Source organism: Amblyomma americanum, chromosome 8 (assembly GCF_052857255.1).
Source record: "Amblyomma americanum isolate KBUSLIRL-KWMA chromosome 8, ASM5285725v1, whole genome shotgun sequence".
In the NCBI taxonomy this organism is placed as follows: Eukaryota; Metazoa; Arthropoda; class Arachnida; order Ixodida; family Ixodidae; genus Amblyomma; species Amblyomma americanum.
The window spans coordinates 37,589,103-37,605,813 of NC_135504.1; the positions used below are offsets into that span (position 1 = coordinate 37,589,103).

General features: G+C 46.2%; 3 protein-coding genes across 3 annotated transcripts in view; 2 read left to right on the forward strand and 1 right to left on the reverse strand.

The window, feature by feature from the left end:
* The window catches only part of LOC144101385 (ribosomal L1 domain-containing protein 1-like), a 486,157-nt gene that overhangs the window by 245,924 nt on the left and 223,522 nt on the right, over positions 1-16,711 (reverse strand). The window lies entirely within an intron of this gene.
* Positions 298-16,711, forward strand: part of LOC144101383 (uncharacterized) — a 67,216-nt gene continuing 50,802 nt past the window's right edge. Inside the window, exons 1-4 of the mRNA XM_077634517.1 lie at positions 298-537; positions 3,559-3,710; positions 8,316-8,383; positions 9,351-9,428. Of these exons, the coding sequence (XP_077490643.1) occupies positions 424-537; positions 3,559-3,710; positions 8,316-8,383; positions 9,351-9,428 (412 nt within the window). The 5' untranslated portion in view covers positions 298-423. The remainder of the gene's footprint in view (positions 538-3,558; positions 3,711-8,315; positions 8,384-9,350; positions 9,429-16,711) is intronic.
* On the forward strand, positions 12,187-16,587 carry LOC144101384 (uncharacterized). Its single transcript, XM_077634518.1, has 3 exons — positions 12,187-13,583; positions 14,445-14,610; positions 16,472-16,587. Exons 1-3 carry the CDS (start codon positions 13,481-13,483, stop codon positions 16,563-16,565), a joined length of 363 nt encoding a protein of 120 aa, XP_077490644.1. The 5' UTR covers positions 12,187-13,480; the 3' UTR covers positions 16,566-16,587.

Here is a 16,711-nt window from a genome sequence, read left to right on the forward strand (position 1 = left end):
CTATCATGCCAAGAGAACAGTTGCGATAGTTACTTACGGAAAAAAAACTGATTGAGAAAAAAAACTCTCGCTATTGCCGCGTTAATTTCGTTAAAGTAAATGCTCGCGAGACGCTGCCCGCAAATGCAACAGGGGCCTAGACTCGTGCTTGGAACGCTGCGCGTTTGCACCAGCCCAGAGCCACAAACACGCAGCAGACAGAATACGAAACAAACGCTCTCGCAACTCGGCCATAAAACTTGCTTCGCAGGGGCTACATCGCGCGAAACAACAGCCAAGCAGACGGCGCTAGCTACAGCCGCATGATCGCCGCGCGTACTCGTTCCCTCTCCCGATTTCCGCTCTGCTTCGGCTCGGCACCGCGGCAGTCGACGCTCGCACGTTCATGAAATTGGAAGGGTGAACATCGGGAGGCCGAGCGGTATGTTTGCACCAATGCTGGTAGTTACTCTATGCGACGCCACCCTTGTGCTAGGCAAGCTGGGGCCTCCAGGTGGACCCCAGAAGTTGCACTACCACGTGGCAGACATTTTCAAGGTATGTAACACATGCTATATACTACATTGCGTGTAACCTCCCCCGACGGTGTTGCAGAATAAGCGAGAAGCAACGCCATCAACGCTCTATATTATCAAGCGTCTGCAAGCCAGACATGACACAGGCCTTAAATTCGTCACCATACGCTTTCGTAGCTTCTCTCTTAAAAAAAATTTCGTTGGACGGTCTATAGACTGCCCATAGACTTTTGTATATAGAGTCTATAAACTTCCTATAGATAAACGATAGAGAGCAGTCCATAGGCAATATAAATCCCATTTATAGTATATAGACAGTCTATAGGTTTATTTCCATACACTGTTAGTAGACTTTTGTCTGTACACAGTCTATAGATTATGAATAGAGAAAAAGAAACATGTATATAGGAAGGCAATAGAGTCTAGAAGTAGTCTATAGACTGTCTATAGACCATTTTTGTAAAGGCTGGTACTCTACCGCGATGAGGCAGAGATAAAACAAGAAGTTCAGATGGTCGTCGCTTCACTGAAGCGTATTGATGGGAAAGTACAGTGCGACTGCGTCACGTTCAGTGCGCCCGACTATCGTTTAAGTGACGTTATTTTGTTGTCTATTCTTGTTTGTAAGCGGGAGCTGCTTTCACTTTATTGCATCTGTTTGTTTCTTTTTGTGCTGCTCCAAAACATAGCTTAACGTGGCTTTATTTGGTGCACAATTTGTCGGCTTCAAAGAGATGTTCGGTGCTTTCGGAGATTTGCCGATAAATGTAGAAGTAAGAACCTTCATCAAGTTCACCAGAGCTTTCTATGATCAAAAGTGACTCTATGCAGATTTCAAGGTAAGATATATTTGACTGTGTTGGTGGACAGAATTTACTGGCATCCCGATTGATCTTGGACGTTCGCTGGCGCCAATTTGCATACTATATTTATCTCTCAGATTTATTTATTGCGCAGTTTTTTTTTTACTATTTGAGAAACTTCAGAACGTTGACCACAATATACCACAGTAACATTTACAATAAATGTTTTCGCCACTGAGTTTTAATGGCAGTTGTAATAAGTGGCGTCCGAAAAAAAATAGCCGTGGTTTAGCTTTGGTGAAACCTGGTGAATAGTGAAAGAAACCTACGACTCTGCGTCGCTGGTTAGACGTACCGTCTGAAGTACTTTCTGCTGTTTCTTCGCAGTAGCACTCTTCCGTCGTTTCTCGACGCGTGTGGCACGTTCTTCTTCTGTCTGTTCGGCACTGCGTTTCTTCCTATAGCCTCATTGAAACGTTGAAGCTGCACTTTCCGGCGCTCTATCGCGGCAAGATGTTCTTCCTTCTCCATCGCGAAACCGGTTTCTACCCATCATCGGCTCGCCGTTGGTATATATAAACAGCTGTCCATTGACGTCACAGACGGTGGCTCCGACCCCGTTGCCAAGCAGAGCATCTATCTCCATGACTTATGCGCTTGTTTACTCAAATTCCTTTTATATGACGTCACCGTCATACAGTATCGCAAATTGTTCCAGCTCTTCAACCTTTGACATTGACCTTTACTTTGACCTTGACCTTCGAGAGATTTGGGGGTGGCCCACTATCTTGGTTTGGCATATATGCGCCACCATGTCCTAAGTGACTTTTCTTCATGGCCTACGTGACTTTGCTCCACGGATGGACTTTAAAGCTTTTCAAGGCCACAAACGGAACTACACTACCCTCTTGAAAACCTGGTGTAGTGAAGCTTTCGTTTCAAGACCTTGACCTTGACCTTCGAGTGATTTGGAGGGTTTCCCACAATCTTGGTTTGGCAAATATGCCCCACCATGGCCTAAGTGGCTTTTCTCCATGGCCTACGTGACTTTGCTCCACGGTTTGATTTCTAAAGCTTTTCAAGGCCACAAGCGGAACTACACTACCCTCTTGAAAACCTGGTGTAGTGAAGCTTTCGTTTCAAGACCTTGACCTTGACCTTCGAGAGATTTGGAGGGTTGCCCACAATCTTGGTTTGGCATATATGCGCCGCCATGGCCTACGTGACTTTGCTGCGTGGTTTGACCGCTAAAGCCTTTCAAGGTCATAAACGGAACTATACTACCCTCGTGAAAACCTGGCGTAGTGAAGCTTTCGCTTCAAAAGAAGAACACGCAAACGCTTTTTGACAGGCATTTATTGTCACCATCAGCATCTCTGTCGCATGCAGATATGAAAGTTGAAAGAGGTGTGAAAGGAACCGGGAGAGAGGGAAATAACTTTAATTCGCACCAGTCAAATATTACGAGGAAAATGTTAAGCTTTCAGATGATGCACTGTAAACACAAATACGCCTCTATGCTAGTGATAAAGGGAGTAAACTGCCCTATAACGCACTCTTTATAAAAGGGAGTGCCCTAGAGGACAGCTTACACTTTTTTTACACCTGTCTATCTAGAGTACGTTTTACACATTTCTATTTAGAGGGCAAGCGAAGACGGTCGAATACTGTAAGGGTCCTGCGCTGTCCAGGCATCGCTGCACAACCATGAACTATCGCCGACAGAAACTTGGGCAGCGGCAGTAAAGTCGGAAACATTCGGAACTATGCCAGACGCTTGATGTACCTTCCCTGAGCAAGTTTTGGGGCAGATTCCACTTATGATCTAATAATAATAATAATTGGTTTTTGCGGAAAGGAAATGGCGCAATATCTGTCTCATATATCGTTGGACACATTAACCGCGAAGTAAGGGAAGGGATAAAGGGGGAGTGAAAGAAGAAATCAAGAAAGAGGCGCCGTAGTGGAGGGATCCGGAATGACTTCGACCTCCTGGGGACCTTTAACGTGCACTGACATCGTACAGCACACGGGCGCCTTAGCGTTTTGCCTCCATAAAGACGCAGCCGCCGCGGTCGGGTTCGAACCCGGGAACTCCGGACCAGTAGTCGAGCCCCTAACCACTGAGCCACCGTGGCGGGTCCTTATGATATACGCTGGCGCCGTTTATCGCAGAGAAATTTCAGTTTAAAGTTGTTGCTTTCAACTATTAGTGAAGCCGCTCGTGCTGCGCATCGCAGGTATTCGAAAGCTGGCCTGCCTCCGTGGCCATCTCGGACTCTGACAACGACACGATGTTCGAGTGCTTGGCTGCGAAGCGAACCGAGATCGACCCCGTGGCTAAGACTGCGACGTACCTCTGGGTCCTTCCAGAAACAGACCATTCGCCCCGGTACGAAGTATAGTTTAACAGTTATTTTTATTTTTTCTCCGTCAGTTATTCAGGCCACGTTTCCAGGTTGGTTCTGCGCGGCCATCATTGTCTGCGTCATGACGGGAAGGAGCAGAGGAGAAAAATAAGAGGTACAAAAAGTGCTGAACGACACGCTGCTTGTTTGAAACACTCTTCTCGCTGTTGACGTCATGGAGACAAAGACAGCAGTTGCAGCGGGCCATGCTGGTTGGTTCTCCTCTTCGCCTGTTTACTACCTTGTTTACCGGTAACAAACGAGGTAGTATTTGAAGAACAATATCTCCTTATTGACCGCTCATACAGAAGGTGTGCTTGTTGTGCTACCTAAATCTATGTATCTGTAGAAGGCAATGCCGGATATTTACAAGAATTTCGCGCAATTACTGAAGTGTGACAAGGCAATAAAAAAGTAGCCTTGAAGCCGGTTTAATAGGCGAGGTTGACAGACTAACATGAAGGGACGGAGACAGCTAAGGTGCAAGGGTTGAGAGTTTTCTTTTCGGTAAAAAAAACGATAAGGATGGCATGCCTCTCAGAGCGAGAGTACCCTGGACAGGTGTTGTTCCTATACCTACAGACGGACCTCAGCTTACTAGAAGTAGACGGCCCTTTCGGCGTCAGGAACTACAGAGAAGTAATCGATTTCTTGGCTAAGCAAGGGGATATTCCAGCAGCCAACTTTGCCTTCTCAGTATATATTGAGGAGTTCTTCTATTCCATGCCCAAGGTACAACTTTTGGAAGCCGTTAAAGAGCGTATTGAGAGTTGGGGTATGGTGAGGATTCAGGATGCTGGGCGGGCGGGGGGGGGGGGGCTGCTCTAGCTGAAAGTTTTGTTGTTTCATTAAGGCTTATCTTTCGTCTACGTTCATCTATTTTAATGACAGGTTATACGTCCAAGAAATGGTGTGGCTTAGGTTTCCGCATTGTAACTTTGCCGAGAGAAATATTTTTAGCTCACTGTGAAAAAAGTTGCAACATGTTCGACTGAAGAAGAAATAAAGACGTAAAGTTTTTCAGACATGTTGGTAATTTTATTGATTTTGTTATTGTCGGCAGGGGATGTGAGCAACCGCAGGTTGCTAAAGGTGTTTTGAATATTTTTCGCAATAGTTCTGTTGTATTAAATTTCACTCACAAAGTACCTTCGAAAGGTTATCTTTTGTTTCTGGAAGTATGTGTCAAACTTTGACGCAAGGCACATTTTTTGGGCGTATCAGGCACGCATAAAAAAGAAAAATTTCATTTTAATCCGGGCTGTTCTGAACCAGTCAAGTGAGTTATTGCTAAAGCCTGCCTGCGCGGTGCTCTTGAGAGGTCATGTTTTCAAAAAGTTGCCGAGAGTCTGCAGACGCAAGTGAAGCGGCTGGCAAAGATGGTTTTCCTCGGTGATGGCCGCAGCCTAAAAGAGCCCAGTGATGGTGGACGATTTGTTCTGGCAACGGTGCAGGATAGAAGTCGAATAGCTGTTCCTTACGTACATCAGCTATCGCCTCGGGTGAAAAAGGTTCGAGGCAAGTGAGGCGTGGACGTCTTGTTCACTGCTTCTGAAAAGCTCGTGCGCGTGTACAAGGCGGTGAATGGACAGTAAGAGCCATCGTGCACTACAGTGAAGCACAAATGAAGATATGTGTCCTGCAAAAAAAGCATCATCTACCACATTCCACCTTCCTGCGGGAGGTATTATGTGGGGCAGTCAGGACGCTGCCTGAATGACAGGCTCCGAGAACAGTGCCAACGTGTGCTGCAACACGTGTGCAGCTGGCAGGGGAAACACACAGCTGCAAAGGGAAATCCCCGAGGACTTCCATGTTGGCGAGGAAGGTGATAAATGTGTCAGTAAATTTTCTAACTCTTTGTCATGTAAAGAGCTTGATATCTTGGGTGCAGTCTGCCACGTGCGCAATGAGCAACAGCGTTATTCGCTTCCTGCTATGTCCACCAATATATATATATATATATATATATATATATATATATATATATATATATATATATATATATATATATGTGTGTGTGTGTGTGTGTGTGTGTGTGTGTGTGTGTGTGTGTGTGTGTGTGTGTGTGTGTGTGTGTGTGTGTGTGTGTGTGTGTGTGTGTGTGTGTGTGTGTGTGTGTGTGTACCATTGGGGGCAAAAATAACATCCCCTCCACCTAACCGTCCAAGTAAGCCGTCGCGGTCGCTGAGTGGTTATGGCGCTCGGCTGCTGACCCGAAAGACGCGGGTTCGATCCCGGCCGCGACTGTCGAATTTCGATGGAGGCGAAATTCTAGAGGCCCGTGTACTGTGCGATGTCATTGCACGGTAAAGAGCCCCAGGTGGTCGAAATTTCCGGAGCCCTTCACTACGGCGTCTCTCATAGTCTGAGTCGGTTTGGGACGTTAAACCCATATAAACCAAACCAAACCAAAATCAACCGTCCAGGTTCATGCCTGTGCCACCCTGCGGGGGGGGCGCCGCGTGACACAACGCTTTTGGTGTCAAGGCTGGCGCAGTGGGCCCGGTTCAACACCAGAATGTCGTTGTCAGGCGGCGCACCTACGCAGACTAACATGGGTCGGAAATTGAAGGGAGGGAGGGGGGTGGGTTGTTACCCTTGCCCTAATTGTACCTATCTGCGGTGTAATAACATTTGTTGAGGTTTAGCGCATGTCCTGCCTCGTCCTTTCTTTGTCCTCGTCTGCATGGCTATTCTTTTCTAATATAAACCACTGTAAACCATGTGTTAACCACTGTATACGCTGATGTCCCTAGAAAAGAAACGAAGCATTTAGGCGCAGTTCTGTTCGTGACATTGAGGTCAGTAACTTTCCGCACCGTAATCTTGCCGTTATGCACGGTGCAGGGTAAGTCCGTAGATTGCATTCATCTTATAAATGCGAAAGCATTACCAGGCTTTGTCGACAATGTCGTGTCCTCAAAACGTGTCCGCAGCAGTTGTGAGGAGCTTAGGAGAGGTAGCACCAAACGAATGGTTCTAACCGAAAGAGGATGATCTGAGGTTGATGTCGAAAAAAGAATTATGCCGATAAGTTGATTAGTTAATTAGAGCCAAAAATGTGCCAAAAGTGGGCGGAGCCAGGGCGACGTGTGGCGCCAAATTTGGAAAACCGGAAGTGTGGGTGGAGCCAATGCGTGGCGCCAAATTTGAAACGAAGTGTGGCGCCAAGTTTGAAAACTCAAAATGGGCAATTGATGGAAGATATCCCTCAAGCAGAGAGGTCTCCCTCATATGGGTTCCTGCTCATGAGGGCATTCCGGGGAATGAGGCTGCTCGCAGCTTTGCTCGAGAATTATGCATCCGAGCTGCTCTGGAAGAGCCCCTGAGTGGGAATAAAGACCCTCTCATAACGTATAAAGAAATAACTGAAACACCTAGACTGGATAGGAGAACACTCTCACTTCCGGATAGGTCACTTACTCCAAAGGAGTGCAGGGCCTGGAGGAGGCTTCAGGTCAACAGATTCTTTCCGTACTCTATACTACACGATGAAGATACTGGGGAGCCTGAGCTCTGCAGTAGCTGCCACAGAATGACTTCGCAAAAATCACGTAATTTAGGAGTTTCAGGATTCTCCTGGGGCTAAATCACAAAGCATCCCTCAGACCCTGTCAGATGGGAAAAGCTGATCCGAGCCAAGACTCGGATCAGCAAAACACTCCTCTTCCGTCAGGCGGAGACAGCTTACCACAAGACTCTCTCCATGGTCTCCGGTGCTGAGAGCCGGCCGGGAGGCACCCCCTTCTAATTGCTGCGCCCGACTGTGAGGCCCCATGATGACGGGAATAAAGTTCATTCATTCATTCATTCATGGAACTTAAGTAAGACAAATAATTGTGGTAATTGGAAATTTGGATGAATTTACACCAGTGCTTAATCGAGTAAATGTGAGGAGATGGGACAAGTGCAGCAGAGAGAGGCGACGAATGAAGCAAAGAGAGACAAAAAGGGGCAAAGAAGGGCAATGAAAAGTAAAGAGGGGCGAAGAGAGGGAATGAGAGGCAAAGAGGGGCAAAGAGAGGAAAAGAGGGGCAAAGAGAAACGAGGAGGCATCAGTGCTTTCGCATTCCTCTAGTGCGGGTTACCACACTGACCTCACACGTTTTTAGTGCAAACGACAGGACGAAGGAAAAGACGAAGGTGCTGGTATGATTACTTCACAACAACAGCAACAACTGCTTCGCTCGCGCCTGGTACTCTATCTTCTTTCCTGCCAATTTGCAACACTCCTTGTGAGGTTGAGCCTGCCCAGGCCCGTGGATAAAAATAAAAAAAAATAAAAAAGAGGAATATGATGTCAGAACTCCAGCCAGCCAAACAGTTAGCTCTGCCACAAATAAGCTTCCAAGAAGCTGTGATTATAGTTATTGTACTAAGGAAACAGGGTACAACTTAGAATTGTTTTCAGCGTCGAATTCACGGGGCTGTGGGCCTTTCCGCGTCATGCTTAAACCTTCCGCGTCATGCTTAAAGCAAACATCACTTGACAACGCACTGGCTGAACAAATTTCGTAGCAAAAAATGCTGTACTGGATGCGTTGGTTCTGCCTCAGAGCATTGCTTCAATCTTCGGGTATCTGCAGGCAAGAAGTCCGCTTTTATGTCAGGCCGGGAGCGAGACCTGGAACGATGGACATGACCGTCAACGATGGTAAGCGGTTGGTGTTCGGTATTCCTGAGGTTCGGAAACCGAGCAACAAATATGCACCAAGTATAGAACCTATATTCATGCGACATCATTTCCGCGGCAGGCATATTCAGGATACCATGGCGGCGCAACAATTGTCACCTTAAGCATACCTTGTACCGTGATCAGAGTACGGGGATCCCGCCCGCCGTAACTGCGCATGTGCAGATCGCCTAGAGGCCGCCAGATGGCGCCAGGTGCCTGTAAGCTGTGCGCAAACCTTCCGCATCGGGACCAATCCGCGCATGCTTACTGCCGGTGGGCGGGATTGCGGTACTGCGGTCACGGTAACAGTAGACACCTGTAACATACCGTGTACCGTGTTGCCGTTAGCGTGACCGGAGTTCCCGAATCCCGCCCACCGGCAGTAAGCATGCTCTGATTGGACCCGATGCGGAAAGCTTGTGCGCAGCTGCCGGGTACCTGGCGCCATCTGGCGGGCTCTAGGCGATCTGCAAATGCGCAGTGACTGCGCGCGGCCTGCCGGTGCTCCTGTCACGGTAACGGTAACACGGTACGCTAAAGGTGCCTAGTAGCACAGTACACGGTATGCTAAATTGTCCAATATGGCGGTAACATCACGTTACGGCCACGTAAGAGGGCTAATCCAACTCGAAAAATTCGATAATGAGTTCCGCCCCTAGATATAGGGAGGGGGTGAATTTTATATTAGCGACTTGTAGTTCATGTTTTGTGGGAGCCAAGGTGGTGAATGGGGCCAAACGTACTTGCACCCCCACCCCCCTTCAAAGATAGACGGCTGACCGTATAAATATATGAGTCATTCCAGTACAGAATACAGAGGCCTCAGAAACGATGGACTCTGCACTCTGTACTCTGAGTAAATCACTTTGCATGAAGAACTGCATGTAGTTGAGCGCGCGCGTAAGTATATCGTCTGGGTTCCTGAGTTATCTTCCCTCAATTGTAGATCCGACACCGAGAGAGGGCGTTGTCTACTACCTGGACGAACAGTGCGTCATAATGGACCTGGAGTACCATGGACACCGTAAGTCGCTGTGGTTGGCTGGTCAAGGAGTCGCTCAGTAATATCTAAGCAGAGCAAGGCAGAGGGTGCTGAAACAGAGCGGATGAGTGCAGTGTTAGCAGCTGTGATAGAACGAAAAACGAGCGCTATGAATTGAGAGTGCGTTCTGAAAACACATGGGAGCAAGGCGGTGTGTATGTACAAGAACTACAAAGGCATGTCACAAACAGTTTGGCATCACAGCGACTAGAAGCATGGCTTCTCGATGACTGGACAGCGGCTCTGTTGTTGAAGGTGCGAAAAAGTATTAGTATTATTATTATTATTAATATTATTATTATTATTCCACGCCAAATTACACAAACTTTGCGTTCGAATATATATGATTTCTTTAAAGAAATTGTGGTATTTCTCTGCTAAACTTTCTCCGAACTTGTTTTCGTGAACAAGTTTTTTCTCTTGACAAGGCCGCTGTTTTTAATTCCCAAATGGTCGCAAATAGCCAAATGAAAAAAATTCGAAATAAACTTTTCCACGCATGAGCATGCAACTTTCTGATTTGAACAAAATACATTGCGCTTTTACGTATATATTGACTTTAAAACAATTTGTTTTAACTTTCGAAAAATATGAAGCTTTCGAAAAAGTGCAAAATCTTGACGCTTCGAAAATTTTTAATCATTTTTATGTTCCCCCAGTGGTCATTCGAACCATACTTTTTTTCAGATTCTGCAGAGGCTAAACGAGCCGATAGAAATGTTTTGGGACACAGGCAATGTGTACAATGCCAGATATATGCTCTAAAGTAAAAAAAAACGGCTTTTTTCGGCATTTTCAGCCACCGATTTTGTAGTAAGGTGGTCTGAGTAAAAACTGCTGGAGTATGGCACCTGTTCTAAAATTGCAAAATAATTTGTTCGCTTCCACTAAAAAAAGAGTGTTCCGATTGGATTGCATTGGATTTGAGACCATTTATTCGCCGGCGTTTATCGCTAGATGGCCGAACTTCGTGGAATGAATTCGTTTCAGTGGTACGTACTTCTTTTTATGTTTTTTTTGACAAACACTGCTCTGTGCAAAGGACGGCTGAATATGACGCAAAAAGGAATTTTTAAAAACCTTTACTTTTTGGGAGGACATAGTGCACCTTCTTTTTTCCGTACACCAGATGCCAACTTTCCATTTTATGCTGCAGGCCCCATGGTCAGTAATACATTCTTCCGTTCTTCCTCTTCTGTGAATAATACGCAGAATTGGTGCTCCTTGCTGGCGGACCCACGTGATGTTCAAGAGTCAGCCTACGTTGTCTTCGTCTGTACTTGAGAGGATTTCATGCAAGTTGCCTCGGCAGGCTCTTGAAGAAAAAAAATGGCTGTTCTTTAACTAAGTTATTCCAAACGAGCCGAGCGAAATACCGGCCTCCACCGCTTCGCAGAGTCGAGCCCCCAACGGCTCCGATTGAAGCGACCGCGGCGAGGATAATCACGTGGTCATGTCACGTGGTACGGAGGCGGTTCGGCGGAGGAGAGCGGCGCAGCTGGAGCTTGGCTCCAGCTATGGCCAGTCACGTGGTGTGATGTCAGGGGTATGAAGCTTGGCTCAAGGTCAAAGTGAAACCTTGTTGACCTTGAAAGGTGCAGCTCGGAGAGTAGAGCTTTGACGGGAGGGAATAGTGATTCACTGTCCTGTAGGCGGTTTTCTGTTGGGATAAAACAGAGGAGTCATTATATTTTATAGCTGTTAATACCTTGGGTGAAAATTGAGCGCGGGCGATATATCCAGCTCACTTGACCACTCGCACATCACGTGATTTTTTTCTGAGTGGTTATTAACAATTCCTGACGTCATCACCAAGCCTTCAAGCTGGGAACTTCGTAAACCCGGTCTGGGCTTATCATATTAAGACTGGTGATAGAAAAAACGATAACTGTCTGATATCTCGGCGGAAAGCCGAACCGCGCCGTAAGGGAATGGATAAAGGGGGGACTGAGAGAAGGAAGAAAGAAAGAGGTGCCGTAGTGGAGGGCTCCGGAATAATTTCCACCACTTTGGGATCTTTAACGTGCAATGACACCGGACAGCACACCGGTGCTTTTTCGTTTCACCTCCACCGGAAGCTGGCCACCGCGGTCGGATTCGAACCCAGGTACTCGGGATCAGTAGACGAGTGCCTTAACCACTGAGCCACCACGGCGGGTGCCGCAGCTTGCTCTTAATCCCTTTCGTGCGTTGAAATAAGATTATCTGCAGGTGAGAGCTAGAGCAGTAGCCGGATTGCTATTGGCATCTTTGCCTCTGGAGTGCGCATGCAGGGCCGCTTCTTGGCTTACAAAGAGCGAACTCATGCAAAACGTGCTCTTTGCTCATCATAGCATGATAAGGAAATGCCATTACTAGAGACAGGGAAAGCAGCGCCGATTAAGACTTCATGCTATTGTTTGTTCTGGCGACCTTTTCTAGGCTGCGCCGGCCAAAATGGCAGATGTTGAAATAAATGTCTCAGGGAACACAACAACAACGTCCCTGGAGTTGTCTCTGGACACCTACACTGTAAAAACAAACCGTCATTTTGACGGCCACCTTTTTATCTATTTTGACGAGCCGCCGGCGTCAAACGGGAAAGACGGAGACTTCGCCGTGAACGAGCGGGCGAGGAGAAAGAGACGGAGAGCGCAACACAAAAACGAGAAACTCTATTGGCTGGCGCGTAGGGGTACGTCATGTGAGACGTCGTTCAACGCGCGCTTCCGGCCCCCGCGGCCGCTGTCAAGGAAGGAGTCCGGTTGTCGTGGTTCCCTCTCGCTTTTCTTTGTGCGCGCTGCTTCTGCCCCGGTGTGAGTTCTGTTTTTGCGCCATTTTGCCTTTTTGTGTGTGGCGCGTTGGAAGACCGCGAAGACGCAATCAAGGAACGTATGGGCTGCAGCCGAAAATCAACTGCAGCGGGTAAAGGTAAGTGTTCTGCTTATATGCTTCGTTCGTGCAGTACGCGTTCTGTGAGGCACATAGCTACGAGGAGCACGCTAGTTCTCACGCGTAATGTATACACGCGCCGATGGCCGTGGGCCCGAGATTGCCGTTTAGAGACGTGCTTCTACGTAAAGCGGAAACCACACAACCGCGATTTTTCGCGCGTGGTCCTTCGTGCGTGAATCGCGGCCTCATGGTTCAGCCACGTGCAGCGATTTTCAGGGGCTGCGTGCGCCCACGTGTAAAAAAAAAAAAACTTCCTGTGAGGAACACTGAAGCGTACAAAGAGCATTGGCGCACGTTAATTGAAGAAAGTCGTTTATAGTATCTCTATCATGCGCCCACATACAATCGCGATCGAGCCTGACTTTCGGGTACGATTACTGCTACGCGGGCCAAGGATCGAAATCGAGTTGGTCGAGCTCTAGCGCGCCATGCGCCTCTGTTTAATGCAGAACACCTTATGAATGGGCTTAATGGGCAGTAAAAATAGTCGTAAAAACCATTTTTTACATTTTCAGTTGTAATTCAGGCCAAAACATGTGCTATGACTACCATGCTGGCCATCTGCAGCTCCCTTGAATTCACGGTGTCGGCACTAGGTTCGTAAAAGTATTCGTCAATAAAAAGCAGACTACTTTTCGTGCACTGATCAGCTTTTTTCTGTTTTATCTCTTACGCTCTCTCTTTTTTGTTGTTCCTCGGTTCCTGGCACACCGAGCCCCATACGTCGGTGTCCGGTGGCGATGGGGCAGCTCAGTGTTTAGTTCGTGTACTGATAGTGTGCAGTTTCATTCTTGTGTATAGCATTAAGATATGGGCCTAATTATTTCAGCAATAGTTATTTCCAAATAAATTCTGTTCATTTTTATAGCTTATTGCCTATAAGCCTCAAACAAGGGCCAAAAATTTCTTTCGACTGGTGTATCCATTAGCTGGGAATTATTGAACCAAGTAAATTTGTAGTCTTGTAATTTTATACCGCATTTTCATCCATTTCTGCTGCAATGATACTGTACCCGAGGTGTAGACAGTGCCTTGATGACAGCAGGATCGTTGGAAGTATGGTTATGATTTATTATTGAGATGCGTGTAACTGATCACTGATGTTTTCTCTGGAGTCTAATAACATGTGGCTTGTGAATTCCCAGCATGCAGCTGAAGGGGGGCTGGAAGGACTGCCAACAACACCGCACCTTGCTGCGATTGGTGCGTATCTGTCATTTATAGAACTTTGGCTCAAAACATGGCTTGTACAGTGTATTTTATTATTCTACGATGTAACCTGATTTTGTGTAACTTCACTCTACTTAGTAGGACATATTCAAAACTTAGGAATGAGGCTAGCCCTGGATGAAAGGCTTAATTGCTGCTTCATCTTATGTATGTGCAGTTTGTTTAATAATTAAACATGATAACAATGTGCAAGTTTGGCCAGTAGTTTTCCATTCTTATTAGAGTGTACAAAAAATTTGGAACTCAGTAGCAGTACTGTTGATAATTGGGGAGGGTGATAAGGTGATATGCCAGAGTTCATCGAGACTAATGTGCGGCCTTTTGACTTGCCAAAAGCATGACGTTTTGCTAGAAAGCATGAACGAAGCTGAGCTTGGGTTTTCTCATCAATGTCATGGCAGGCTAGGTACAAAATGGAGGGCCTTTGAAAAGTTGCCTCGGTGCTTGCCCAAGTTTCGTTACCTCATCACTATTCCCCATTATTTAAAAAAAAAAGAAATATTCTGTCGACAAAGTTAATTCTTTTTTGTCGTGCAATATTTGTAAAGCTTTTTCCATAAACAAGTTCTATGTAGTATGTTTACATGAAGCAAGCATCTTCAACAGATATAATTAGTGGCGTGTAAAGCACTGATAAGGGAGGGCATGTTGCATGTGTCTGTCTACTGCCAGGGTACCATAAGGCCTAGCAACAAGACCCAGTATGGCTTTTTACGAGTACATTTGAATTCGGCTTCTCTCAGTGGACACATTGAATGCCATAGAGTTACTCGAATTATTAGATCACCCCTTTAGTGGGTAGTGTTTACGTGTGACTATTTTTTTTCCTTGCAGGATCAAGCAAGGGGGACATAAAGAAGATCATCGTTGCAGTGGATTCTGTAGAATTCATTTCTACAAGAAGTCTTGAGAAGGCCATGGGCCTCCTCCTTGGTGCCTTCTTTGTGTTCAACGTTGCGTACCCTCCCGACTGCCCCCTCACCATGGAGTTTTTGCAGAGGTAAATGAGTGAATGTGGATGATGCGTTTGATAAGCAATCGGAATCTGAGGCAATAGTGTGAGCAGCAGGCTTCTTTTTCCTGAGGAAAGGCACTCGCCCTCCTTAGCCAGTGCCTGCAAGTGATCAGTTCTGCCCTGTTCCCCTGAAATTCTGATGTCGTCACATACATTCCTCTCGTGCATTTCTTCGTTCTCTGGCACAGCACCGTGTTGCTTTTTTGGCACAGCTGTATGGTGATTTGCCAGTCACAGGTGTCTTTAGAAAGTAGAATGGCAAGATTATTGACATAGTGCTGCTTGCCAGCAGTACATGCTGACAAGCCTTGCACATTGGCTAGCTCTGGCAATTGCGAGATGAAGGTCGGACTTTTGATTTAAAATTGCACCCAGTTCTGGTACTCTGACACTTGCAGAACTGCGGATTTGATCATTGTCATGTGATGAATGCACCAGCCTGGCAGTTTGCATTGCCTAAACTTGGTCACGTGTCCTGTGAGTGCATCTAGATAACACTTTTCGGTGTTTTGCTTATTTTTTTGGTTGGCTACTGCAAGAAAGGGGCTAGGACGAAGAACCAGATAGGACAGGCGCTACTGTCAATTATTGCTAAATGTAATGTGTGCAGCACTTTTATAAGTACCGACGTCAGGAAAAATAGGAGCGAGGATTAAGTGTAAATGCAGTTCTTTTAAGTCGCTCTACTATGTATCGTGTCCACTGGCTAATGTCCTAGTGCAACATTACAGTGTGTCTGACTATGGGTTGCGTCCACACATGTGGCACTAAGTTGCCGGATGCCTGTCTGCACTATTACAGGCCTCAGGTTCCCTTGTTACCATTGATGCAGTGCTCGCTCTAGCCTGTGTACAATCAGCCCCGAGAAAGTAGAGCTCTCTACCTCACCTTCTGGGCACTCAACAAACCTTTTGCAATGATGAATGTCAGTTTTTTCATTTTGCATTGAAACGGGAGACGTGACACATAGGCAGGACAGCTTCACAGGTACTCTCACAACCATTACATGGCACTTTCCCCTTTCACCTGGTGATCTTTTAGGGGCTGGCAGGGTTATTAGCCCCTTTCAAAAAAATTATGCTGTGATCCCATATTTGTCCAGAATTGCTCAGTACTTGAAATGGACAGGTGAAAGAGCCATTGTAAAGTCTGCTATGTCGGCACCTGAGAAGTTGGCCACCCTTTGTGTCAAAAGTTGCAGTGTAAAAGAAAAAAAATTAAGACATTCATCATCGTGACAGGTTTGTTGATTGCTCAGAAGTTTTCAGGTGTGAAATTCCGCTTATTTGTTGCCAAGGGCACAGAAATTAGAATGAGCATTGTGCAAATGGTAAGATGATGAGGCATGATAATGAGGCTGTAAATGTATGCATGGTTGCCACATGTGCAATTGCAGCCTATACCTGGACATCAGGGTGTTACATCAATACTGACCTATGTTTGCGGCTGACAGCAGAAAACACTGAAATGCAGCAAAATGCTCTTGCATAGTTATGGTTTCTAGACTCTGTGCATGGTCCCTGTACATGATGAGCACCTATTGTTACTAGAAATACTATACGGTGTGTATGTGCAATTGTGGGCTGTTTTTACGAGTTATAATAATGGTTACATTTAGGTACATAATCTATTGTTAGTGCATGTATATGTAGCTATTTAAGCGCACTACTAATGTGCTCACATTTGTTGCTACCTGATTTTAATCTCGTCTCTTCATTTCGTAATACTGTGTGTTGCAGAAGGTAGTGCAGTTCACACATTCATGGCATTTCACGCGTGTAGGCAGAGTATGTGATTGGCACAGTTTATGGAGCATGGATTTATTCTATCCTCGTTTTGTTTCCAGGTACCTTGGGCAGATCAACCCAACGAAAGGGCGCGGCAAAGGCAGGGCCTGCGGAATCGCACCAAAGTTGCTGAGCCTGCTGCAGGCACTTTAATTTATGAATAAATGTGCAAGTAGAAATGTAAATTTGTTTTTGTTGCATGGTTTATGAGGTACTGCCCACTGCAAATGACTCTCATGTGGTCAGGTTCACTACACTACATATTGACACAGAATTATGTTGAGACTTGTCGTGTTGGG